Below are 27,233 nucleotides of genomic sequence, written 5' to 3'. Positions count from 1 at the left end.
GAAGAATGGTTAGTGCTTTTATAAATTCATGTTTCTAAAATAGTCAAATACTGAATATTCACAAATCAGGCAGGAAGATATTCTTTAAATCTATAGTTTCTCATTTAAACATAAATGTTAATCTTTGCATAGAAAAAACTAATTATTTTGAATTTTCCATCAATAAAATCTCACATGTTTAATTTGTTAAATACTATAATTATATGTAACAGATTCTAGACTGCAAAAATGTGTTATGCTTTCCCCAAGAACTCCCTGTAGGCCCATATTTTTTCCTTTCTTATTCCCAGTACATTCTGTTAAATGCCCTTGGCTCTAGGGAGCACATTCATTTCTCAGCCAGACTTGTGCACACCAGCACCTGACACAGAGAACTCATTTTAGAAGCGGGAAGCAGACCCAGAATCACCCTGCGATTCGTCTCCCACTGTGAGGCTTCATGGACGTTTGTAGCAGAGGCAGGCTGAGCTACAAGGACGCTCACACTATGCATCTAGTCCTGCCCTGATGTGAGACCAGAGCAGCTGGTGCTCATGAACTTGGTGAAGACAGATGCTCTCTCACTGTAACTAATGAGTAAGTACTTTTTCTGCAAAACACAGACTCTAAAGGGAGGCAAACCTCTGTAAACAGAATGGTCTCTTCTTGGGCCACTAATACTTTCTAAAACATAACTTCTTTTAATTTTGAAAAGTTGAATTATATTTTTCTTTCTCATATTCCTATTTTTTAATAAAACATGGAGTGCTTACTTAGACAATGAATTCAACTGCTCTTGGAGGAGATTCTTTATTTCTTCATTTTCTGGATAGTCACTGTAAAGAAAAGATTCTGAATGAGTTCATTATCTCTTCACTTAAAACCATGTATTTCTTCACCTCAAAAAAGTTGTGTTAATATAGAGATAATCTTCTTTGTAGTTCTTGGTTAAAAACCTGGTGACAGACCAAAATAACAAAAATCTCCTCAGGACCTCACCAATCAACTTTACATCTGCTTGTATCTTATTGAGTCAAAAACAACAAAACAAGTAAAGAAAGTCTCCTTGGCTTTCAAGAAACCAGGAAATTTATTAGCAGGCTTTAAAATCTATCAGGCTAGATTCCTTTTAATGAAGAACTCAGCAATAACTAAAGGAATCTGCGCATTCACTAAACTCTGCAGAATGAATATTCTGAGGAGACAGTGCTTGGAGAACAGACGCTTCCTGGCATTACTTTTAAATGCCCCATCCGTGCTGCACATGGCAGGAGTTCAGTAATATTTGTGAATTTAATTAATAATCACTAATAGTTTCTGTGAATATTTTTTTGCAATGAGGCAAATATTAAGATTTATAAGACACAGTATACCCCTGCAGCTAATGATGCTGCTTTTAAAAAGAATGTGCCTGGCTCCAAATTCCCCTGGCTTCCATTGCCCTCTTCACACGCATCCTTTTCATCATCACGACACATCCATGTTCAGACCATAAGACAAGCACACAGACACCTGAGAGCAATACATGCCCTCACAGCTCCTCACTGACCCACACTTCCACAAAGGCCCCTGAGAACCCAGAGGCAGCCTGGCAATTCTGTAGTGTCTCTACCTTCTCTTGGCTTTAAAGGCTCCATTCCCTTTAAATGCTGGAGTACAGGCCACGGCTGACTTTCATGGGTGTCCTTCAACCCCAAGTAAATTATGAAAGAAAAAGAAAAATGAAAAAACTTACACATGAGAAATGTCCAAAGAATACTGTCCATTCCAAGGCTGGTGTAATAAGAAGGCTTTCAAGGCAAGGGAGGCCCTTGGAACAAGCAGATAGGGGCACCACACAGGCTCTAGACAACAAAGAAAAGTTTTTAAAAATAAAATGAAGTTTTACATTACAATGAAGCTTCAGCTGTAAATCATTTACAGAGTAGTCAGCAGAGAGCAACAGGTAAATCTGGAACAACTGAGAAAGTATATTCAATGTAGTCACTGCTTAGAAACATAAGCCAAGAGCAGAGAGTCTCTGCATTCAAATCTGATTAACATATTCTTCTTCCCCCCATTTTATTTTATTTTACTTTATTTTATTTTATATTTTATTTTAAAGACAAAGTCTTGCTCTGTCACCCAGGCTGGAGTGCAATGGCGAGATCTTGGCTCACTGCAACCTCCGCCTCCTGGGTTCAAGCGATTCTCCTGCCTCAGCCTCCCAAGTAGCTGGGATTACAGGCACCCGCCACCATGCCTGGCTAATTTTTGCATTTTTAGTAGAGATGGGGTTTCACCATGTTGTCCAGGTTAGTCTTGAACTCCTGACCTTGGGCAATCTGCAAACCTTGACCTCCCAAAGTTCTGGGATTATAAGCATGAGCCACCACGACCGGCCTTCTTTTCCCTTTTTAAATTTAAGTATCCTGTGTGGTATACAACTCTGGTACTACTTGAATAAAGGATTCAATGCAATGGCTCAACAAATAACAATAAAGTTCATTATTTTTAAATATTAAAAATAAATATATTTACCTGTATGTGCCTTTTGTACTTTTGTTTTTCTGAGACTATTCAATTAACATTGCCTATCAACCTTGAGCATGTCACTGAAGGGATCAGGCCACCTGTGATCACTAGCATTCCCAGGTCTCACTTATAATGGCAGCCCTTGAACACAGGGGCTATCTTCTTAGACTCTAGGCCCTAGCATCCCCCACATCCAGCAGCTGGCTTACTTAGAACACTAACAAACAAGATTTGCCTAGTTGTCAACATGTTTCAGTGCAAAGCAGCAGAAGACCTAAAGGCTGCAATGCCCAGCAGCTCTGCTCTGACCACCCTATACTCTATAGGACTCGACCTTAGCTCTAATTTTCTAGAGCTGCCTTGGCTGTTACAACTCGGCCTTATTACCAACTCCCCTCCAGAATCCTGCCCAGGCTTTATCCATGGATCCCTTGAATAGATACAATTATGTAAAATGACACAAACTTATAAACAGCTAAATAGCGTTGGCTTATTTAAGTGACTGTATTTGTCCGTTTTCATGCTGCTGTAAAGAACTACCTGAGACCAGGTAATTTATAAAGAAAAGAGGTTTAATTGACTCACAGTTCCGTATGGCTGGGGAGGCAAACTTACAATCATGGCAGGTGAAGGGAAGCAAGACACATCTTACATGGCAGCAGGAGAGAGAGAGTGAGGGGGCAAGTGCCACACCTTTAAGCCATCAGATCTCCTGAGAACTCAGTCACTATTGTAAGAACAGTAAGGGCGAAAGCTGCCACCATGATCCAATCACCCCCCACCAGCTGCCTCCCCTGACCTGTGGGGATTACAATTTGACATGAGATTTGGGTGGAGACACAGAGCCAAATCCTATCAGTGATCCACATCAACCTTAGACTGTGCAATTATCCAGTATTATATCCAATATGATAGTCACTTAAAATATGGCTAGTATAATTAAAGAAATGAATGTTTGTCTTATTTAATTTAAACTTAAAAAGTGATTATTGATTCAGTCATTGAATAACTTTTAAGTATGTTTGAAACAACTTGAATACATTACTAGTTTTCAACTGAAAATTTCATAAAATCTAAATAGAGCTTGACTGTTTCTGCTGAAAATTTGTCCTCTAAATTTAGAGGGCAATTCAAGTTATTTTACAATAAATGTAAAATACTCACTGAATTTTGAAGAATGAATACTTTAAAAAAAGTAAAATGTCTCACTAGTAACTTTTAATACTGATTACATGTTGAAATAAAACTTTGGATATATTGGCTTAAATAACATTTTAATTAAAATAAATTTCATTTTTTTAAAAATGTGGATACTTAAATTTAAACTTACATATGTGGCTCACATTATGTTTCTATTGGAAAGCTCTGCTTTAGAAAACTTCATTCTACGTAGTTAAATAAAAATTAAATTATACATAAAATATTTTATGTGGACTTTTCCATTTAAAAGCCAGAAAGTGTAAATATTTAATAATACTTTTTTTACACCCAAGAATTTTAACATTGATTCAGTAAAATCACTTAAAATGCAGTCCAAATTCAAAAGTCCCTTGTTATTCCCCAAATGTCCTGAGAGCTATATTATTTTTAAAAATCTGGGGCCCAGTCAAGGCTGGTACACTGCATTGTCATGTCTCTTTAGTCTACTCCAATCTAGAACGCTCCTCCTCCCTTTTGGCTTTGGCCTTACATGACCTTTTCATTTTTGGAGTCCTGGTCAGCAGCTGTGGAGAATGCCCTACGTTCTAACTTCTCTGTTTTCTGATTATCAGACTCAGGTTAGACATTTTTGGCAGAGTCTGAACAAAGGATGTTGTGTACTTTTCACTGCATTGCACCAGAAGGAACATGTTAGCTGTCTGGTTACAGGAAACACTAACTCTGATCATCTAGATAAGGGGTATTCACCAGAACTTCCTTATCAGGGCACCTTCCCCCTTATATAATTAATTAGTAAGTAACACGTGGGGGAAATACTGTCAGATTGCATTTCCTATTCTCAAACATCCTTTTACTCAGTGATCTGACATCCACAAGTGATCCTTGTTTGAATTAATTATTGTATCAGGGGCTGCAAACTGCTGACTTTCTAATCTTATTATTTCTGCATTCGTCAGCTGGCATTCTTCTGTCCACCTGAGCTTTTGCTTCTTGCCCACTTCCCCTTTCCTTACTGTGACTATTACTATTGAGTGAGGGTTTCTTTGGTATTCTGCACTTACATCAATACCACCATTAGTTTACATGATGCTCAGACTACCCCCAATTTGACAGGAGAAGCCTCTTATGTCAGGTCCTCCTCGGTTTTTCAATTCCTTACTTGAGTTCCGGCACCACACAAGATGCCCCAGACCCATCTTGCACTTTTTGTGCCTCTGTCCTGAAATAAACTTTTTGTCCAAGGACCTCTGGCTCCTTTTAGCCTGGAAATGGAATTTACAAAGTAAAATCTGGGTGCTATGTGTGCTCACTGCCATTGAGTGTCATTGCAAGAAAACTCTGTGAGAAGAGCCAGGGAATATACATGTTCAAGAAGTCATGATTTTTTATCAATCCAAATCCACCCTTGGAGTGTTTCTTCCCACCACCGCCACTTCACATCTGCATCTCCCTTTCTATCAGCACAGACCCTGGTTCCCAAAAACTGCAATTTGGTTACTAATTTGTTCCAGGCTATAACGTGCACAAAACAGCTTCAGAATTACTAGTGCCACTGTCAACTACTCAAGTAAAGTTCAACATTCCTTAGCAATTCTGTCCTTAGAATATAAACCACTAAAGGTGTGCAGTGAGTAAGAAGTTCTGTGTTTTAGTTATTTGAACTGTTTTTTTGTGTGTGTAGTTACGTTACCAATATTTGTTATACAGTTTGGTTCAACTGTGTCTTGTATTCAATTTTAGGGTTTGCTTTTTCTTTCACCCTTGTTTTCACTGTATATTTTGAATATGTAAAATACATAAATGGTTCAAAACTTGAAACTATATAACAAATATAGAGAAGTTTCACTGCTATCCCCATAGTCTCCATTTTTCCATCTACATCCTCTAACTATTCTCATTGGTTTCTGGATTATTCTGTGTACGTGTGTGTTAGTAAGCAAACATATGTGTGCATGCACCTATGTATAAAATTCACCTTTGCACACAAGCAGGCTATACATACTCTTTTACACTTGCATTTTTCACTTACACATATCCTGGATATCACTCCACATCAGGTCATAGAGCTATTCCTCACTATTTTACAGCTGCATAGATTATTCCATTCTGCAGATGTCCCCAAATTTATTCAACCAATCTCCTATGGCTAAGCAGTTAGGCTTTTTCCAAAATTTTGCTATGAATAAATTTGTGTGCATTTTGGTCACAATGTACGAATGTACATCTTAAAATGTATGAATGTACATCTTAAATTCTAAGCACTGGGATTGCTGGGTAAAAAGGTAAATGTGCATGTAGCTCTGTTAGATATTGCCCAATTCCTTCCTACAGGGGTCTCACTGTGAGCAATGGATGAGAGTGCTTGTTTCCTCACAGCCTTGCCAACACAGTATATTTTCAAGCTTTTGAATCTGACAGGTAAGAAACAATTTTAATTTGTATTTTTCTCTTTTTAAAATTTTACTTTTTAAATTTTTCTTCTTTTATCCTTACCAGTAAGAGGTCAAATATTTTTCTTATTATAAATAAAGTTGAATATCATTTCATATGTTGAAGGGTCATTTGTTTATCTGTTTTTCCCCACTGTACACAGTCTGTGACTTGTAAATTACTTTCCCCCGGGTGATCATTTGTATTTGGCTTGCTTATTGAACACTTTATTTTATTCTTATTAAAGCTTTTCCTTTGTTTTGAATTTTTTTTTTTTTAATTTCTACTTAGTCATCTTTTCTTTTACATCTGGGCTATAAAGGAAGGATTGTATCTTGGAAAAATGAGGCTTATCTAACTACCTTCAGAAGCACTGAACACTTAGCACTGAAAAGGATGCAGGTGGCTAACTTACCTTTCTTTCTATTCATCCCTCATAGATGACAATCTATATAATTCTCAAGTCAGCCCCACTCATGTTTTAGATGGTATATGTGTATGTTCTAGGTAGATTCATGTAGTAGTTGTTGGTATTACATCACAGTATGTTTGGAAATGGTAAATGTCAGGGAAAAAAATTAATTATACATAATAATCTTGGAATGGTCCAAGGAAAGTTCTCATGCTGTGTGGTAATTTCTTAATCAATGAACAAATGAAAAGATACAAGAGAATCCACGTAGAAAGCAGCATCGAGTGTTCACATCATGCAAGCAAGACAACATTGACCAAGTCTGAGTAAAAGGAGGGAAATATCTTATTTTTAAAAACAAATACATGCTATTTCCCCAAAAGCAAAATATTGTTGACAGCATCCCAATGAGCATGAACAAACTGAAACTGACCCTAACTACTTCCCTCCCTCAAGTGAATTTAAATCTTTCTTCTGAAGGGTAAAGATCAGCCACGAAAAAGTAATAGGTGATCAACTCACAGCTGTAGAAACTCACCTGCAAGAGCTCATTCACCTCTTAAAATTACACAATTAGAACGCAAAAGCAGTTAGCATCACTGCTGTTTGTCATAGATTCTGCTCTATCTGGGCTAAAGTTATGTGAGGTGTGAATCATAACATCCCGGTTTTTAGCTACCTACATGACAGGAATGTAGAAAATCAGTAACCAAAGAGCCAAAAAGTAAAGCAGTAGAAAAAAGTTACTCCTCCACCACTTGGAAGAGGCAGCAACATTAAGGTGAGCTGGAAGTCTGGGAAGAAAAGGACCCTATTTTGTGATTTTGTTCAGTGTGATTCAATGAGCGGGGAAAAAAAGAGCTAAGGAACACTACTGGTGTTCGGGCAGGACAATTCTTCATTGCACTAGATCGTTCCAGGTTGCTTAGCATCCCTGGACCTCCCCTCATCTGCAAGTCATTGTGAGACATTTCTGAACGCCCCTAGATTACCGAAAATGACTGCAGAAAGCTGTGGCACATGAAGAGGAAAGGTTTGTGCATAAATCTGATTTTGGAAAGCTTCCTTCTATATATGCTTACTTAGGAAAAATGTGCTTAGCAGTGGCCTTTAACACGGGGGAGGAAATTAGGTTGAACAGTCCCTGATATCAAGTCAACACTATTTGAAGGGTGTGGAAACTGCATGATACTAGAATGCTATTAAACAAATCTCATACTCTTACATTCCTTTTAGATGTGGCTAAAAAGACTATTAAGATTTATTTTGATGGCACTTTATGTCCCTGACAAATTAGGCAGCAGATAAGAAAGGTTCTCCAACTCAAAAACAGGAATTCTAATCTTCTAATTTGACTGCCCTCTTTATTGGAGGAAGAAGTGGCCTATCTAAGCTGCTCTAAAAAAATGTACAGATGTGAATCAATATTTTATGATATTCTCTACTTATCAAGGAGAACTGAAGAAAACATAGGAAATACCAATGTCTATGACCTATTTTATTTTTATCCCACGTCAGTAAGCCCCAAATATACTTCTAATTCCTCAGAATAGAAATACACTATATTAAGCTTATTTTCCCCAAGACCAAATTGGCCATGAATCTGGAGGTGAACACACAGATGTCTTTTTTCTCACTTCACATTTACACTACCACAGTTTTCGTTCTTTAACATTTATTGAGGGTTGTTCTGAGTTTAAAGCTCAATTTGTGGAATGAATACCCAATTGCATTGACCTTTCCTGATTGCTATTTGGATTTTTTTCCTCTTTCTGGCTGAGGCTATAACATTCGAGATTGAGAAGAATTTTAAAAAATATATATTAGAAAAATTTTAAAAGAAACATGTGATCTCAAATCTGGCCACAGGCTAGATGTTCAAGTACGGTATTGAACATGGGTTAATATGGTAGACTCCATTTCTGTAGTCAGTTTAAGAACAAGCTACACCTTGACTTTGGAGCTTTTTAGATTCAAATTTTTTATTAGAAGTGAAGGAAAAGCTCTCCAAACATGTAGACTGCAGTTCCACACTTCTTTACCTAGAATTAGTAACTAATTTTTTTCAAAAATCACCCTTGAAGTTCCTTCAATTTCCTCAATACCTTTAGGTTTCAAATGAATACCAATGCTTGCCCTTTCCTAGGAGGCCATCCTGATGCTTCCCCAGAGCTGGCAAATGACTCAAGGACAGACACGGGAAAGCAGGTCTTGAATTCTGGCTTCACCTGCTGGCAGTCAGTTACACAGTAAGAAGTGGTGATGCCCAAATGCAGTGGGCAGGGGTGGGCGGTGACAAACACCAAAGCACATCTAATGTAAGCTAAAGACGGCCCCACTAACATCAGCAGCAACTTGGTAGGCCTCAAGCATGAGCACAAAGTGAAAAACCAGGTTTTCAAAACCTTACTGTGTCTGAAGTGCCAAATACTGACTCTACAAAGGTTCAGAAAAGTCTCATGAAATTTTATATGTATCAGCCTGGAGTGTGCACCAAAGTTGTGCTGGGAGAATACTCAGGCAAGAAGTTCCCTCCTCTGCTCCAATTAGGATCAACTATCTTCCAAGGATGAACACTGTATTTCATCAGCCAAAAGCTGCCTTTTAAACTGATAAATGGATGCACTCACAATCATCCCATTCTTTTTTTTTTTTTTAGGAGTCACATATGGGGTATATTCTACTAAAATGTTTTTTATTCTGGTAAAAAGCAGTATCAAAACAACCATACAAAAGAGAGCAAGATACTGCAGTCTCCTAATTTGCTTGACTAGTCATTTTACTAGTCACAGATTGGCATCAAAATTCATAATACTCAGAACACTTTGCAAAGTGACTTTTCAATGATATATGGTTGCAAAAGATGTAAGGCCATTATTTAAAAGCCAGCAGTCTTATCACTAGATTTATGTCCTCTGATGAGTTCGCCTAAATTCTGGGTAAGCCATTTTTATAAATGTAAACATCTTTTATCTTGTTAACAAACCAAAGAAAAGAGTCAAAAAAAGGGGCACTTATAAAACCTGAGTTGGGAATAACTGACATCTATAGTTACGAAGACTGCAGCATCTCAGCAGTAAAAACACTCAAGCTTCAACTTAATATATTTTCTTAAACTCAGATTCTAAGAAAATAAGACTGAAATGAAACAGAAGCAGCAGCTCTCTCCCCAAAATATAGCAGCTTGTGGCAAAGTAAAGACAGGTTCCAAAGACCCCATCATTAGGATTCCATACCGGTTAACTCCTGTTCATCCATTCTAAAGCACGCAGACTTCATAGACATCTCTAGGACTCTGATGCACCCATCATCTGAAGCCAAGATCACTTTATCTGACGTACACCAGTCCACATCCAATATACGAAAGGTCACATTTCTGCCACTTCTTAAACTGCTCACCATCTGAACCTTCAAGAGTGAATGTGGGCATCACTTCCAGACAGAAAAGGAAGATGTTTATTATTCTAGATTAAATGGTCAAGGAAGACAGTCTGTGGCAAAGGCCCAGTGCAAGCTGAGAACTGGGCAGCCTCTGGCAATCTTCCTTCCACAAAGAGGCAGCGTTTTAAAGGTCTCAAAGACAGTGATAATATTAAAAAATAAATAAATCGGCCGGGTGCGGTGGCTCATGCCTATAATCCCAGCACTTTAGGAGGCTGAGGTGGGCAGATCACCTGAGGTCAGGAGTTTGAGACCAGCCTGCCCAACATGGCGAAACCCCGTCTCTACTAAAAATACAAAAAATTAGTCGGGTGTGGTGGTGGGTGCCTCTAGTCCCAGCTACTCAGAAGGCTGAGGCAGGAGAATTGCTTAGAACCTGGGAGGCGGAGGTTGTGGTGAGTCGAGATGGCACCATTGCACTCCAGCCCGGGTGACAAGAGCGAAACTCCACTTCAAAATAGAAAATAAAAAATAAAAATAATAAAATAAAATAAATAAATAAATCTTGAGTTGTTACCTTTAGAACAGAAATATCGTAAAGTAAAAGTTTTTAAAAGAAAATAATTTGTTATGAGAAACTTGACAAACTCATTAAGTACTTTTCATTTCTAAATCGGAAAGAAGTATTTTTTTTAACAAAGCACAGTTCCTATGGCTAACAATCCATTTACATTTTTTCCTCATGGAGAGGGCCTACCTCTTTGGTATCCCACACTTCAGCTCCATCATTGTACATTGCTATTAATTTTTGATTTCCTTTACCAGGAGCAAAACGAATCTTCCTCACCCAACTTCGGTGTGTAGGTATTCCTCTGAAGACAAAGAGACAAAAACACCAATACAATGTAGAGTGAGATCTGGTCATCAGAAGCTATGTCTAATGTCTCTCACTATTTCCAGTTCTGACAGGTCTGATGATGGGAGAACCCTTTACTTGCTAGGACTGGGGGCCACATCTGACAGAAAGGGCCTGTCCTTTAAGGTCAGCTAAGACTTCTGCAGAAGCCACTTGCAGACAACTATCTCCTAAGAATGACTGGCTCGAGCCCCATCCTCCCAAGTTTAGGTGAAGGGACCCAAGGTTCCAAGCTACACTTCCACGAGTTTACTGATCCTGCTTGCCAAGTCACAAGCCTCTAATGGAACCATATCAAGACGTCATTTTTTTTTTTTAAACAAAAGAACAAGATTTCATTCTTGGCTTATACCTGGATACTCTGCCTTTCAAGTCCCAGAAATTTAAATTTCCATCCATATCTCCAAGCACTAATGTATCACCTTTCCAAGCGATGCAGGTAATACTACCCATACTTCCCTAGAAAACAACAGCAACAAACACATATAAATTTCACTATGCCGTATAAGACATCATGATAAATAAATATTTTAATAAAACTTAATTTAAAGGGCTGTGCTTTAGTATGCTTTTAGTCATCAAATCCTAAAACAGACTTCAGACACTAACAAAGAGCTACACTGCATATCAATTTCAACTATGAAGAAATAAGAGATTGCAACTTGATAGACATTAAGTAGTTACTGGAACTAGATTTAAAGAGAGGGTATGTCTTTTGAGGAACAAATACCTCAAAACAAAAAAAAAGGAAATTAAAGTAACAAAAGGAGAGACGTAAAGGGAAGGTTTTCCAGAGAGCCTACTCAAACTTATCTTACACTGCCTTTAAAAGGATAACTAAATCCATTCCAAGGGAAACTTAAAGCTCTTTTATAACTAATTGTGTGGTGATTTTTCTATTGAAAAAAAGGATCCAGAGTTTCACTGATACCTTTTGGAACACTGTGGAATCACGAAGGTGAAGAAATGCTGTTTACTAAAGGCATATGCAGTTTAAATTCATAGAAAGCTTTGCACAGAAGTTACATAAAGAAGCACAATATAAGAATGAAATGCTGCTATAATCAATCTAACTTGGAGGAAGAAAGGAATAAGAAAGGAACTTGCAGTTCTAACAGATGCTTAGAGGTGGTATCATGGAGGGCTCAGCAGCCTGGGCTCTGGAGTCAGACTGCCTGGGCTTGAATCCCAGCTTGAAACTGGCATGTGATTTGAGGTATGTTTACTTAACCTTTCTGTCTTGGATTTATTGTCAATAAAGAAGTTCGTGAAATTTGAGTTGTTGCTAATATTAATAAATTTATAAAGGCAGTAGCCTTAAAGCAATGCCTGCCATGCAGTAGTCAATACATGTTAGCTATTAAATAATATTACTGCTATTTATTAAAAGAAATCTTGTTTTTGCATTTATTGTACAATATAAAAATTCAAATGGTATCCATGGTAAAAAGTAAGAAAATTCTAGTGGTTTGAATAATTGACCATTAGTAGACTAGCATACACACTGAATACTGCATAAACTCTGGTAATAGTCAAGAAACCAAACAAAAACTGGATTTAAAAATCAATATTATAATAAAGTAAATTAATTAAAAAACTTAGTTATATTAAAGAAATGAAATTCTGTATAATATGAAGCAACACTTTAAGATATCTACTTTCCTAACAATATAATAGAATGTTAATTAAGAAGTTGCCTTTGAAGAGACTTCTGAAACTAGGTCATAATAGATTCTGCAACTTCCTTCTTGCCGTCTCAGATCATGTGCTCTAGGAGAGGCCAGTTGTCATGCATGAGGATACTCAAGCAGCCTTACAGAAAGACGGACATGAGGAAGAACTAAGGTCCCTTGTCAACAGTCAGCATTAATGTGCAATAGCCTTGTGAGTCAGCCATCTTGAAAACGGATCCTTCTGCCCCGTCACACTTCAAAAGACTAGCCACAGCCAACATCTAGATTGTAACTTTATGAGACCCCAAAGCCACCTATAAAATTATGGGGGTTGGCATTCTACTAGAGCATCCTATTTTTAGATGGCAATTTAAAATAAATATACATATTTTTAAAAATCCCCTCATGCCTTCATTTAACCATTATAATAGCCTGTATTAGTTAACATAAACATTTTCATGATCCATCTATTAAAAACTATCTATGAGATGCATGCTGACACAAATGATTAATGGCAAAACTTTAGTTACAGATTCCACAAGGCCATAAGAAGGAAATATGTAAGTTAGTAAATGTTAATAATACTATTACACTTACAACCTGATTACTATTATCCAAAAATAATACTAGATTGTAAGTCAAATCCTTCAGGGTAATGCCTGAAATGGAAAGAAGACAGATACTGAAGTCAGACAGGCCTGAGTTTAAAACACTGCTCTGCCATATAAGTAAGCTGGGTAACCTTGGGAAAGTTACTTATTCTCTCTCAGTTTTGTTATAGGTAAAATGGAGATAACTCCTCATGGATTATTATGGGGATAAAAATGAGTAGCACACAGTAAACATTTAATCAAAATAGTTACAGCATTATTCTCCTGCAGTATTCTCTAGCAGGTTTAATCGAAGATAATATCTCCTTAAGTAAAGTTTATTTACATTAGGCTTTTTTGAAGTTTTCCAACTTAACTATGCCTTCACTGGATATGGAACCAACAAAACAAAATCTTCTGATGAAGATTTAATTAAGGTTGTACTCACATCTGGTGGAATCCGAGCACTATCTTTTACTGAGTTTCCTTCAACAGTGAGATGATAAACTTGGCCATCATTATCCGTAAATACAAAATGTTCCCGGGCAGAGATGTTCTGACTAAGTTCAGATTTACTTTCTGCCTCCTGCAGCAAGCTTTGGGATGGTGAAAAATAAGATAAAGACTTTTCTTTTCCCTAGAGTGATACCCATAATTAATTAACTTGCCCAAAGTACAGATGCATTAAGAGGAGGTCCAAAACTATTTTTTGAAAAGTCTGAAACTAATATTTGCCCAAACTAATTTTGGGTAAACACGAATCACTCCTAAACAGTCACAACATCAGAGGAAGTTTACCCTGGACAGAGAAAAATGGTGATCTAAACTTAATACAAGAGAAATAAACTTCATAGAGGTTTTTGCTATAGAACTCTTCTCAATAGAAGGGAGGCTGTACAGTGACCCAACATTATCTCTGAAGCTTTTTATCTGTAAGATTGGCATGGATGGGGTGGCGCACAAATTTAGGATTCCCAACACATTTTCTTTGGTGTGCTTAAATGATAATATGATCTATCTCTATGTCTATGCTATGTTCATTTGAATTTCAGGAACTGAAGTGTATGGAGTAGAAGGGCACTTGGAATGATCACATGTACTAACAGAGGCTGATGGGTGAATATTACTGCATTTGTTATTAGTTACAATAAACAGTATAGTATAATAAAAATGATAAACTTTTTAGTAATCTGGGTATGTACTAAAAGATAAAACTAAGTATATTCAAAAGCAGAGTCCAACTTGCTACCACAGACACCTTTGGATGACACTTGTCAACTTCCCAGACATGACACTAATAGCACAAATGACAGTGTCAAGAAACCCTGTACTGTACCTGATCACAGATGATTCAACAATACTCAGCTCTGTGTCTGAGACCACAGTCTGGCGGGCCATGGCCTCTCGAGTAGCAAGTTGCTTCTTTCTCAGGCTCTTCAAGTTGTGAGATGGTGACCATTCCTGTAAAGCAAAAGCAGGCAGACAAACCGAGACGTGCTAGGTTTCCTTCTGTCAAAGAATCCTCCAGAACAGCTGGGCACACACACCACTGCCCAGTATCATTTATTATTACCGCACATGAAACCACAATTTGTTCTTTAGATTTTACCTACTTAGAGAAAAGCTGAATGAATGCATTTTAATTAGAGCTTTTATGGCAAACTTCCAAAAGGTCTGAGCCTTTGATATTTTAAAAAAATTTTACAAAATGAAAATAATGAATTCAACGATAGTATGGCCTATTCTCATCTCCTCCTTCATCTCTTGTGTGCACAGGATAAGACAATCACAATTCTCCAATCAGGGTCCTTTATCATCCATAGATCCCTCCAAAATCACTTGTTTTATTTATATATTCTTTTATATTCCACCTATCGTAAAACCTTCAGTCCAACATCCTCACATATGTATAAGTTCTTAACGTGTAGTTATTTCACATGTATTTCTAATTTACATATAGTATGGTGTTTATATATAAATAAATGTGTGTGTGTGTGTGTGTGTGTATATATATATATGTATTTTATCCTGTTTCTTACTCCTTCCACTGTATTTAAGTCCTCTTCCTCCTGTTTCTGCATGCTACATAACACTCCATGGCTGCATCAGCCAACTGTTAATCTGTCTCCTCTCTCTCGGTAAAAAACACGCAGATGGTCTCCAAACTCACATCATGACAAAACACACCACAGTCAATATCCTTGCAAGAGTTCCTTTACAACCAAGAGCTCAGCAGACACAGAGGATGTCTGTGTTTGCCCAAGTGCTGCCAGTGTGCTTTACAGAATGGCTGCATTGGTCTACATTCCTACCAGCAATGCACAAGGATTCCCATACCCTATGTTCCACCCACACTTGACACTACATAGCTTTCCAGTTTTTGTTAGTCTAAAAGGTAGATCCATATCATGGTTTGAACATCTCTGAAAACTGATGAGTCTGAACATTCCTTTATATGGCTTGTTGGCGTTTTAGGTTTCTCTGCCTCTCATTAGCTCTTCACCAACTTTGTTCATTTTTCCACTAGGGTTCCTGCTTTTTTTTCACTGTTGATTTGCAGGAGTTTCTAGTTAAATTTAGATGCTGGAAAATTTGTTTTCCCAAAATGTCTTCTGTATTTAAGTTTGACAATGATATTTTTCATCAAACAAAAAGCATTAATCTTGATTAATTAAATGCATTAAGTTTCTTTTTCTTTTCTTTTCTTTTCTTTTTTTTTTTTTTGCCTTTTGGTTTGATCTTCTGATGTCTCCTCCTCCCTCTAGGTCACAAAAATATTTTGCATTTTGTTATATTCAATTGTATAGCTTTACATTTTTTACATTTAGGTCTTTAGTGCTGTGACACTCACTTCTATATATGGTATTAAGTAGAGAACAAGTATTTTTCTCCATAAAGTAAGACAGTTTTCCCATCTATTACACAGTCCATCCATCCTCTTTGATTTGTGCTGCTTCACTGTATATTAAGTCCCCAAATATTCACGGGTCTATTTCTGAGCTCTTTATTATGTTGACTCACTTCCTGTTCTTGTGCCAATATAATACTGATTTTATTTCCATGGTTTTGTAAGATGTACTAATATCAGGTAGGAATGGCAAACCTCACGCATACCTCCCACATTTACTCCTCTTTATTCAAGGATGACTTAGCTATTTAGGACCTTTACTCTTTCATAAATATTTTACAATATGTTTATCATATTCCTCAAAATATCCAAACGAAATTTCAATTGGAATTGCACTAATATAATATTAGGTTGATCCACCCAAGAAAATAAGACTTATCTCCATTTATTTAGATCATCTTCTCTGAACACACATTTTTAACAAGAAAATATGACATTGGCAGTAATGATTTTGATTCAAGCTTAAGCAAAACATTCACCACATACATATATACCTAAATAAGCTATTTAATTCTTAAACTGTAACTCACCAAAGCAGTTATTGCAGGGAAGTTTTTGGACATTTCTCTAAGAAGGGTACAAGTCCTAACATCCCATAGCTCCAGGGGTTTATCTTTGAATACAACTGCCAAATACTGCCTAAAATAAAGAAAATTGCTAAATAAGCCCCTTTTTGCAAAACTTTCACCATGAATTAGACCAAATAAAAAGTTCAGTAAACTGAAAAACTCAGCTGACGCATTCTAAATATAGACAATTTAAACCACCATTTAGCACCCATGATGAACAGTCCTAAGAAGGTAAAGCTTTAAGATGACCTGTGAGAGAACATATAGACTCACACAATTGGGCAAGTAGTCCAACTCGGAAGAAAGAGTGACACAGATTCAAACCCTGATGCCGCAACTTATGTTAACCCTCCTGAGGCTCAATTTCTCACATATGACATGGGAATCTCATCATGGACCTCAAAGAATTGATATACAGATTATGGTAGGCATTCAGTGAAAAAGTATGTAAAGTTTCTATCATCCTACTACAGTTGGTATTCAACGAATGCCACTTTATTCACTTTCTGTTAAGCCTGGAAGAAGTACTGAATGATGTCAATGAGTGCAATTCAATAAACATAATTTGAGCATTGATTACTCAATAAGCATTATGAGGAGCTAAAATATTATTCAGCAAATGATGGCTGACATAGAGGAAATGTGACAAGAGTAGGCAGATCCCTGTACTCCCTGTATGAAAGGACTGAGATTCTTCCACTCAGGACCACCTGTGACCCCCAACAGAAAGTAGAAATTTACAGAAAGATACCTGGCAAAACACCCACATAGTTGGAAGTTAAAAAATACACCTCTGAATGACATCCCATGGAAACTGTCAAAGCGTATAAAGTGAATTAAAATGAGAGCATATTACCATATCAAAAATTGTAGGATACAGGAAAAGTAGTGCTTACATAGCATGAAATCTTTACATTACATTTTAGAGAATCATCTTAATTTAATTATCTAAGTTTCTATTTTAGAAAACTATGCAAAAAAAGAAGAGCATATTTAAGAAGTAAGCAGAAGAACAAAAGATAAGCATGATAGTCAATTAAATTGAAAATGGAAAAATCATAGAGAAGAATCAAATGAACCAAAAGTAGTTTCTTGGAAAAGGTCAATAAATAAAATTGGTTGATATAATTTACTGATATTAGGAGTGGGAGAGATAATCACTGATCATAGAGACATGATGAACAAGCTTATTTCAATAAATTAATAAACTCAGCAACTTCAACAAAATGGACAGATTACTTGAAAGACACCAATTACCAAAACTCAAAAAAAGGTAGAGAATCTAAATAGTCCTATATTTATGAAAAAAACTGAATTTGTATTTAAAAACTTTTCCACAAAGAAAATTTTAGGTTCAGATGGGTTGCCTAATGAATTTTTCCTATTTAGTAAGAAATAATATCAATTCTACACAAACTCATTATTCAAAAAAAAGGAGAGAGAATACTTTACAACACATTCTGCAAGGTCAATATTACCCTGATAACAAAACGAAGGATATTACATAAAAATGAGACCAATATCCTTCATGAACATAGATATAAAAACTCTTCATAATATATCAAGAAATCAAATCCAGCAATATGTCAAAACAGTAATACATCATGACCAACTAGAGTTTATTCCAGGAATGTCATGTTGGTTTAACATCTGAATATCAATCGATGTAATTCACCATATTAGTGAACTTTAAAACAAAAAGAAAAACAAAATAACACACACACGCCATATGATGATGTCAATGAATACAGAAAAAGCATTTGACAAATTCAACACCTACTCATGATACAAAGGCTCAGCAAACTAGGAATAAAACTTTTTCAACTAGATAAAGTAAATATACAAAAAATATACAGCTAATATCATACTTAGTGTTGAAAGACTGAATGCTTTCTTCATAAGATCCAGGATCAGAGCAACATACCTGGCAAAGTTCTAAGTTCTAATCAACACTATACAGGAGAGGTCCTAATTAGTGCAAGCAAAAAGAAGGCCTATAGATCGAAAAGATGTAAAGGTGTCTTTACTGGCAAACGAGACTGTCTCTATAGAAAATCCTAAAGAATCAACAAAAGCACCTATATTAGAAGTAATAACTAAGCTTAGCATGGTCACCAGGCACAAGGTCAATATCAAAAAATTAACTGTATTTTAGTATAAAAATAATAAATAATTGAAATTTTAAAACACCATTTATAAAAGCATCAAAGAAAACACAAAATATAATTAACAAATAATATGTAAGACTTATACACTGAAAACTACAAAATATTGCTGCAATTTTAAAAGACCTAAATAAGTGGAGAAATACACCACGTTCATTACGTTTATGAATTATAAAACTTGTTAAGATGCCAATTCTTCCCCACACTGATTGATGGGTTCAGTGCAATCCCAATCAAAATCTCAGGAAGATTTTTTGGTAAAACTGATAGGTTGATTCTAAAATTTATATGGTAATGCAAAGATCTTAGAAAAGCCAAAACAAGTTTGAAAACTATTTTAGAAAGCTTACTCTTTGTAATTTTGATTGATTTTCATTTGGTTTATATTTTTAATAATACTGCTTTACATGTTATTTTCCCCTGAAACAAAAAAACTCAATTTCTGGAAGCAAAATGGGTTTAAATTATACATAAAGAGAATGGATTCTTTCACTCAGCAACTCCATGCTTAGATAGAAGTGCATAAGAACTTTATCCGAAAGTAAACGATTCATGCAAAAGCTACCTCATCTTTTTAGAAGTGGAGAATTAAAAGTGATAGCAACTTAATTTTGTAATCAAAATATTTTCTTTGGGCTGCATATCACTATTTGCTATCACTAAAAAGATTCTATGTGCATTCCAGCACATTCCCATTTTCTTAAAGATTAAAAAAATCCATGAGATTTCATTGTGATAACACCATAGATTTTTTTTTTAGGCCGACACTTACTTCAAATGAGATACTTTAATCATTTCGATGGGAGATTCATCATTGCCTCTTTCACCGCGAAAAGCAATGCTCCTACCTTTAATTACAAATATTTAAAAAAGTGAGAACAGTGCATAAAACATGTATGAAAAACAAGAAGCCACACCAATGTAATTTGATCGGTCCTACCCTTCCTACCCTCTGTTCTCCTATTCATTCTTCCATTTGCTTCAAATCTGTTTCTGGTTTTTTTTTTTGTTTTTTTTTTTTGAGATGGAGTCTCACTTTGTCACCCAGGCTAGAGTGCAGTGGCGCGATCTTGGCTCACTGCAACCTCCGCCACCCAGGTTCAAGTGATTTTCTTGCCTTAGCCTCCCGAGTAGCTGGGATTACAGGTGCTCGCCACCACGCCGGCTAATTTTTGTACTTTTAGTAGAGATGGGGTTTCACCATGTTGGCCAGGCTGGTCTCGATCTCCTAACCTCCAGTGATTCACCTGCCTCGGCCTCCCAAAACACTGGGATTACAGGTGTGAGCCACAGCGCCCAACTGCTTCTAAGCTGTTTCTAATAACATAAGTTGAAAGAATATTCTCAAAAGTGTTACAAATTAATGATCAATAATACATCACATATTCAGACATTTATTTTGTAAAAAGGCATTTTCATTTGTTACACAGTTTCTTGAATTCTGTAATTCAATTTTAGAAATTTTAAAAAACAATGATAAGTTTTAAGATATCTATAGGACAGCAGTTGTCTGGTGCGAAAACGATTTATTTAAAGTAATATTTAATACAAACATTCTCATGTTTCCAAATACTAACTAAAACTCTTGAAAAAACTCTTGAAACATGTATTTAAGATTTTCTTGTCCCATGTGTAAAATACTAGTTAAATATTTTGAACATGTTCCTCTGAAAACATCTTTATAAACTGGAAACTACGGAATAACTACCGTGTTCATGTATGCTGTGAAAGAATGAGTTACCCACAAAGGAAGCTACATGATTTTCTGTGAATAAAAAAAGTATAAATTCTAACTTGTATGTTTAGTATCTTGTGATAGATTTTTATCTATATTAAACAAAAGAGAGAACATACTCAATTCAAGGCCATCTGAAGGCCTAAATGTCTTCCTGCTCTTCATTGAGATTCCATCATGTGGAATCTCAGTATACTCACTATTATTATACCCCAAACAGCCCATGTCCTGTCCTAACTGCACTAGTCTGCTGCCTTCCTTAGAAGCCCAGGCTATAAAAGTGTATAATCTATGAACTCAAATATCCCACTTAAGGAAATCAGTAACTGTTACTTATGTGCAAAGCAGATTTTAAGTTATCCAACAGTCCTCAATCTGAGCTGACCAAAACAAATACACAGGGATTTTTTTTTCTTTTTTTTTTTTTAGTCAATGGTACTAGACAACAGCATTTTATCCCTGGGATCACTAGAGACAGAGCCAGTACCACTCTGTTGGCAAATTAGGAACTTGGGAATGAGAGTCAATGGGCATGTCACTTCCAATGAAACCAGAGCAGCAACACTGGACTAAAGATGGGGATGATTCCTTGAAGTTTAGTAACACACCCTAAGAAGTAAGAACAACTGGATCTTTGAGAGCTTGAAAATACATATGGAGACTATAAAAAAGCGACCATGTACTTCATTTGTTTACAACTTACTTGATTTACAACCATTTATTTGATTTATTCATTTTACACATACATACACATGCTCTCATTGGTTAAGATCATCTGCATATGATTCATGTTGCTATACCATTTTAAAGAAACTCATCACAATTTTGTTTAAAAAAAAAAACCTCTTTGAAACTACTGCATATTTTCAAATTCTTCATTTTGAAATTCACTGGTTTTAGGCTTTTAACAATTCTGAAAAAGTTACCTTATTGGGATGTTTCCTACTGTAGAATCTTCAAAATCCCAAATTAAGTTTCTCTATTCATTCAGCCAGAGACTATTACAAGTTTTAAATTTGAGCATTTAAAAACAATCCTTAACCTATAAATTTTCTAAATGTTTCCTATGAAGGCCAAAATTTTCAGCAGAGATGCTAATAAAGTCCATTGATAGAGTTATTTTTAAATTGATCTTTTAAAGTTGGTTATATATAACAATGCACTTAAAAGTAGAACTGGTATCCTCCTATGTTTTAATGAATCTGTCTGTTCAGGCTAATGGTCCTCCATTTTACCATGTATTTGTGCCAACAACATTTCCATGCAAACAACAATGAAGCCTTTCTAGGGCAATTATTAAAGAATAAAAGAATAAATACATAAACATGAAATATAAGAAAAAACTCCAAGATGAAAGAAGTACTTTCAAACATGTTTTATAAATAGCAACATGTTTATTCAATATGACAAATCAATTTGAATCTTTAAAAACAAACCTGTTGGAAGATCAACCAGTTGAAGCTCATTTCTCACTAATCCCATATTGTTTGGTGTTGAGGTAGCAAAAGAAAGAAAACTAGTCAAACTTGTCCATTCAATACCCCTATAATAGGAAATGAGATAAAGGTTAAACTAATACTCTTTTTTATTTGAAAGGTTCATTTATTTGAAAAATAAATTTTCCAAAGACCTAAATTGTATTACGCAAATTAATTAAAAAGTAAGCATGACCTTTTATCTTAACATGACCTTTTATTTGAGACTGTATTACCATACCTAACACATACAAAATTATTTCTAACTAAAACTTTATCTACAAATGTAATGACAAGATAGTTTAGTTATCAAGATTCACATCAGTATTAACATGACTATTAAAATCTAGCCAGGGAGAGAGTCATATTACAGTAGTTTCAGCCTACCAGACCAAGACACAAACTAATGACCTAAGAAAATCCACATGTACCTCTCTATTTTGTTTACTTCTAAGTATCTTCCACTGCATTATAAGCTTCAAAGGTTTTGTCTGTTTACAAGCATAGAGAAGATACTCAACAGATAATTGTAAAGCATTGTGAGTTAAAACAAGCTTTTAAAAACATACACACGTTGCACTACCTGCTGTCATGAGTCCCCGGCACAGTATACACAAACCTTCAAGTGCTTCAGATTATGATTTTTAAAAGCACACTTAATAAAAGGTAGGAAAACAACTTTCTAAAAGTTAATCTTATTTGGACATGAAAATCTAAAATGTTTTGAGTTTACTGCTAGTAAGTTAACAGATTTTTATAATACATCCGTGAAAGTTTTGTGTTTTTTTTTGTTTTTTTTTTTTTTGAGACAGGGTCTCACTCTGTCACCCAAGCTGGAGTGCAGTGGCACGATCTCAACTCACTGCAACCTCTGCCTCCCAGGCTCAAGAGATCCTCCCACCTCAGGCTCTCAAATAGCTAAGCCTACAGTGTGTGCCACCACATCCAGCTAATTTTTGTATTTCTGTGAAATTTTCTTAATGGCTTTTGATTATAATACGAAAATTACATTAACTGAAACACAAAGCAGGATTTTAGCATTCTCTTGGCCAGTATCTCTGAATATAAAATACAAATTATTTTCAAAATGTCAATGAAGAGGAAAAATTCATGTAAAAATAGAGTATCTTTGTATGATCATTCACGACATTTATCTCTCTGAGTAGTATATCCCTCAGAGTTAGTATCCCAAGTAACACTTATAATCAATTTCAATGTTACTCAACCATAAATATTATCTTAGCATGTATAAGTCAAGTATTTAGTGACATCTATAACCTGACTAATCCAGGATAATAAACCTTACTTAAAATTAATACCCCTCTGATTAATTAGCTATTAAAACTTTGTGTTTGAAAAAAATGACACCATGTTTGACTTTTCAGAAGCATGTGTGAAATTCTTAGCACAAATCTTGGCTCAGCCAACATTTTAATTTTACTGCCAACATGATTCCTACTAACCTATGTGCGTATTTCAGCAGGAGATGTAGCATATGTACTGTAAGGATAAGTGAAGAGTTCAGGCTCTGAGGCTTGAAAGGCCTAGAGTGAATTCCATCTAGCTCCTTCACAGATTACTCTGTAATTTTCAGTTTCTTACTCTGTAGACTGGAAATACAATACCTGCCCTATACAATTGTAGTGGGGATTCAATGAAATGATGCATGCAAAGTATTAATACTTAACATAATCCCTAGAGTAAGTAGTGATTAAATGGAGAGTTTCCCCTGGTTAGTGTTGACCATAAACGGAAACACCAGACACATAAGGCAAGGTGAAAGGAAATGTCGAGAGAAGAGTAGATGGGAGAGAGAGAGAGAGAGAAGATTCAGCAGTGCAAGCAGAGACTACTAGAAGTGCCAGAATGGCAAGCTACAGACACTGCAACAGAAAAGAAGAGATGACTAACAGCCTGAAAGAGTCCAAACAGACACCTTTGTCACTGCACCTCAAAAGCCCAAAGTTTTTAAAGACATTATTCCATGCAAATGTATTTGGGGAGATGCTGTACAGGAACAGCCTAAGGTGGCAATAAACAGTCACCTGGGCTGCGCCACACAACAATGCACTTGAAACAATAAGACGATGCAAACTTTTCAGAGATTTCCATCACAATCAGAAGCTGTGATACTTAAAAGGTTAACCTGGCCTGGCACAGTGGCTCACGCCTGTAATCCCAGCACTTTGGGAGGCAGAGGCAGGTGGATCATCTGAGATCAGGAGTTCAAGACCGGCCTGACCAACATGGTGAAACCCTGTCTCTACTAAAAAATACAAAAATTAGCTGGGTATGGTGGCATACACCTGTAATCCCAGCTACTTGGGAGGATGAGGCAGGACAATTGCTTGAACCTGGGAGGCAGAGGTTGCAGTGAGCTGAGATGGCGCCACTGCATTGTAGCCTGGGTGACAAGAGCAAAACTCCATCTCAAAAAAAAGAAGGGAAAAAAAGGTTAACCCTTCTCCATTAAGAAAATGCATGTACTCAGGATAATGTGTTTGCTAAGGGTTCACTGAGAATTTTTATACACAAGACCTACATTTAATGTACAGAAAACAGAAAATGACCTTTCTTATGCTTTCACTGAAAGATCATAAAAAAATACTGGAAACTGGCAGGGGGCAGTGGCTCATGCCCGTAATCCCAGCACTTTGGGAGGCTGAAGTGGGTGGATCACTTGAGGTGAGGAGTTCAACACCAGCCTGGCCAACATGGTGAAACCCCGTCTCTACTAAAAATATAAAATTTAGCTGGGCATGGTGGCACATGCCTGTAATCCTAGCTACTCAAGAGGCTGAGACACAAGAATCACTTGAACCCGGGAGGCGGAGATTGTAGTGAGCTGAGATCACACCACTGCACTCTAGCCTGGGTGACAGAGTAAGACTCTGTCTCAAAAAACAAACAAAAAACTGGAAATTCATATTTTATATGTGTAACTCTACAATCTATCATTGATAGGACACAAAAGGAAAATAGCCTTGCGTTCAACAGAATAATGCTATGGACAGTACAGGTATGCATTCTGGAACAGAAAGCAAGAAGCACTCTTCTGTCAATTTAGCCTTCCCTCAGATAGCTCTGCATACACAGAACTCATAAGCAGATCAGGTTTTAAAAATCAAAGAATAAATGCTATGCAGTGTTCTGATGATGTTTAAACAAAGAATAAATAAGACAAATTAACAATTAAAATGACTTTATTTGAATTTGTCATAAGCAGTCCTACTGATGGATCATCACAGAAATAAAAAATATGCAGCCATAAAAAAGAATGAGTTCACGTCCTTTGCAGGGACATGGACGAAGCTGGAAGCCATCATTCTCAGCAAACTAACACAGGAACAGGAAACCAAACACTGCATGTTCTCACTCATAATGGGAGCTGAACAATGAGAATACATACACTCAGGGAAAGGAACATCACACACTGGGGCCTGTTGGGGGTTGAGGGGCAAGGGGAGGGAGAACATTAGGAGAAATATTTAATGCATGCGGGGCTTAAAACCTAGATGATGGGTTGATAGGTGCAGCAAACCACCATGGCACATGTATATCTATGTAACAAACCTGCACAGTCTGCACATGTATCCCAGAACTTAAAGTAAAATTAAAGAAAAAAAAGAAAGAAAATGTGGTACATACACATCATTGAATACTATGCAGTCATAAAAAGGAATGAGGTCATGTCCTTTGCAGGGATATGGATGGAGCTGGAAGCCATCATCCTCAGCAAACTAACACAGGAACAGAAAAACCAAACACCATATGTTCTCACTCATAAGTGGGAGTTGAACAATGAGAACACATGGATACAGGGAGGGGAATAACACACATCAGGGCCTGTCGGCAGAGGGCATCTGAGGGGAGGGAGAGCATCAGGACAAATAGCTAATGCATGCGGAGCTTAAAACCAAGGTGATAGGTTTACAGGTGCAGCAAACCACCAAGGCACACGTATACCTATGTAACAAATGTGCACGTTCTGCACATGTATCCTGGAACTTAAAGTAAAAAAAATTTAAAAATAATGAAAGATAATAATTTTGAGCAAAATAAATAAATAAATAAAATAAACCTGAACAAGGCAACATAAGGACATCCAGTGAGAAAACAGCCTGGCCCTTAGGAGAAATAAATGAGGTGCAACAATATCAGTTGGTACAAAAATAGCTGTTTTTTGCCATTAAAATTGCAAAAACCGCAATTACTTTTGCAACAACCTAATAAAAGATAAAGCATTCTCTACTGCTTATGTTCTTTAGACAACAAACAATTAGTTATCATTCTTGATTAACATAGCCATTAGTTGGACATGAATATTATTCGAACTTTTCAAATAATCACCACTGCAGATAACATTATGGAGTACTCAATGTAGAAAAGTCTATGAGAATTTTTTTTCTGATATGATGTTTGTGATGTCACCATCACAATGACATACTTACTTGACTTCACATGAGTGGATGCTTAACTCCTTGTGTAGCAGACCACTGGTGAGATGGTACACCAGGACAGAACCGTTACTTGTACCTTTCAAAATGACATCATGGAAGATCATTAATTCAGTGGGAGTTCCAGCACTTTGCAAGAAAAGTCTCTTCTCAAGACTTTAATCACTTAACAACATTTATCTTTTATAAAAGAAACCCAAGCTATGTGCTTAAACAAACAAACAAAAAAGAATGAATTTCTCTGGTCCACTTCCTTATTTAAAAAAATGGGCCTAACCTCATGCGCTCAAAAACCTTGCTTAATTCCAGGAATAGATTTTTCACAGAAAGATCTTAAAACTTACACTAATACACATACAATTTGAAAAACACTTTCCTAAGCTTTTATACACATGGGAATTTATACTTTTTGAGATTCAGAAGGTTTAATATAGCTGATCCTCAAATAAGCAATCTAGCAGAGCTCATTAACCAGGGTTATCCATTTTTCTTTACACGGTTTTGTTTTTGTTTTGTCTCTCATATTAAATAAACCCTGATGAGAGAGTAAAGTATGATGGTTAACTGCGGTTTCTGCAATTAAAGAAACCTGGGCTCAAGCCCTGGCTCTTCCTTATACTCTTGGATGAATCACTTGCCCACACTAAATCTGTGTTTTCATCTCTTTAAAATGGGAAGAGTAGAAAATCTATTCGTTGGAGATTAAATGGGAAAACATAAAGCACTTAGCACAGTAATTGGCACAAAGTAAGCACTTGGTTAACTATTAGTATCCTGTTATCACTACAATTAACAGTTTACAGTTATTATTCCTAAAGCTTTTCATGGTCTCAGGTAGTATGTCTGAAGTTTAAATGGAAGGGACATG

At 36.3% G+C, this 27,233-nt stretch overlaps 1 protein-coding gene across 1 annotated transcript in view; it reads right to left on the bottom strand.

Annotated features, from left to right (window-relative positions):
• WDR11 (WD repeat domain 11) overlaps nt 1–27,233 on the bottom strand; it is a 56,435-nt gene that overhangs the window by 7,966 nt on the left and 21,236 nt on the right. Inside the window, exons 11-21 of the mRNA XM_025396593.1 lie at nt 26,360–26,444; nt 21,870–21,976; nt 19,471–19,546; nt 16,495–16,603; nt 14,393–14,517; nt 13,505–13,652; nt 11,146–11,252; nt 10,635–10,749; nt 9,733–9,904; nt 1,715–1,823; nt 753–815 (exon numbers count right to left, since the gene is read on the bottom strand). Of these exons, the coding sequence (XP_025252378.1) occupies nt 753–815; nt 1,715–1,823; nt 9,733–9,904; nt 10,635–10,749; nt 11,146–11,252; nt 13,505–13,652; nt 14,393–14,517; nt 16,495–16,603; nt 19,471–19,546; nt 21,870–21,976; nt 26,360–26,444 (1,216 nt within the window). The remainder of the gene's footprint in view (nt 1–752; nt 816–1,714; nt 1,824–9,732; nt 9,905–10,634; nt 10,750–11,145; nt 11,253–13,504; nt 13,653–14,392; nt 14,518–16,494; nt 16,604–19,470; nt 19,547–21,869; nt 21,977–26,359; nt 26,445–27,233) is intronic.

Source organism: Theropithecus gelada, chromosome 9, assembly GCF_003255815.1.
Source record: "Theropithecus gelada isolate Dixy chromosome 9, Tgel_1.0, whole genome shotgun sequence".
In the NCBI taxonomy this organism is placed as follows: Eukaryota; Metazoa; Chordata; class Mammalia; order Primates; family Cercopithecidae; genus Theropithecus; species Theropithecus gelada.
The sequence above is the reverse complement of the archived record's forward strand: the minus strand, read 5'-3'. Positions and strand labels throughout refer to the sequence as shown.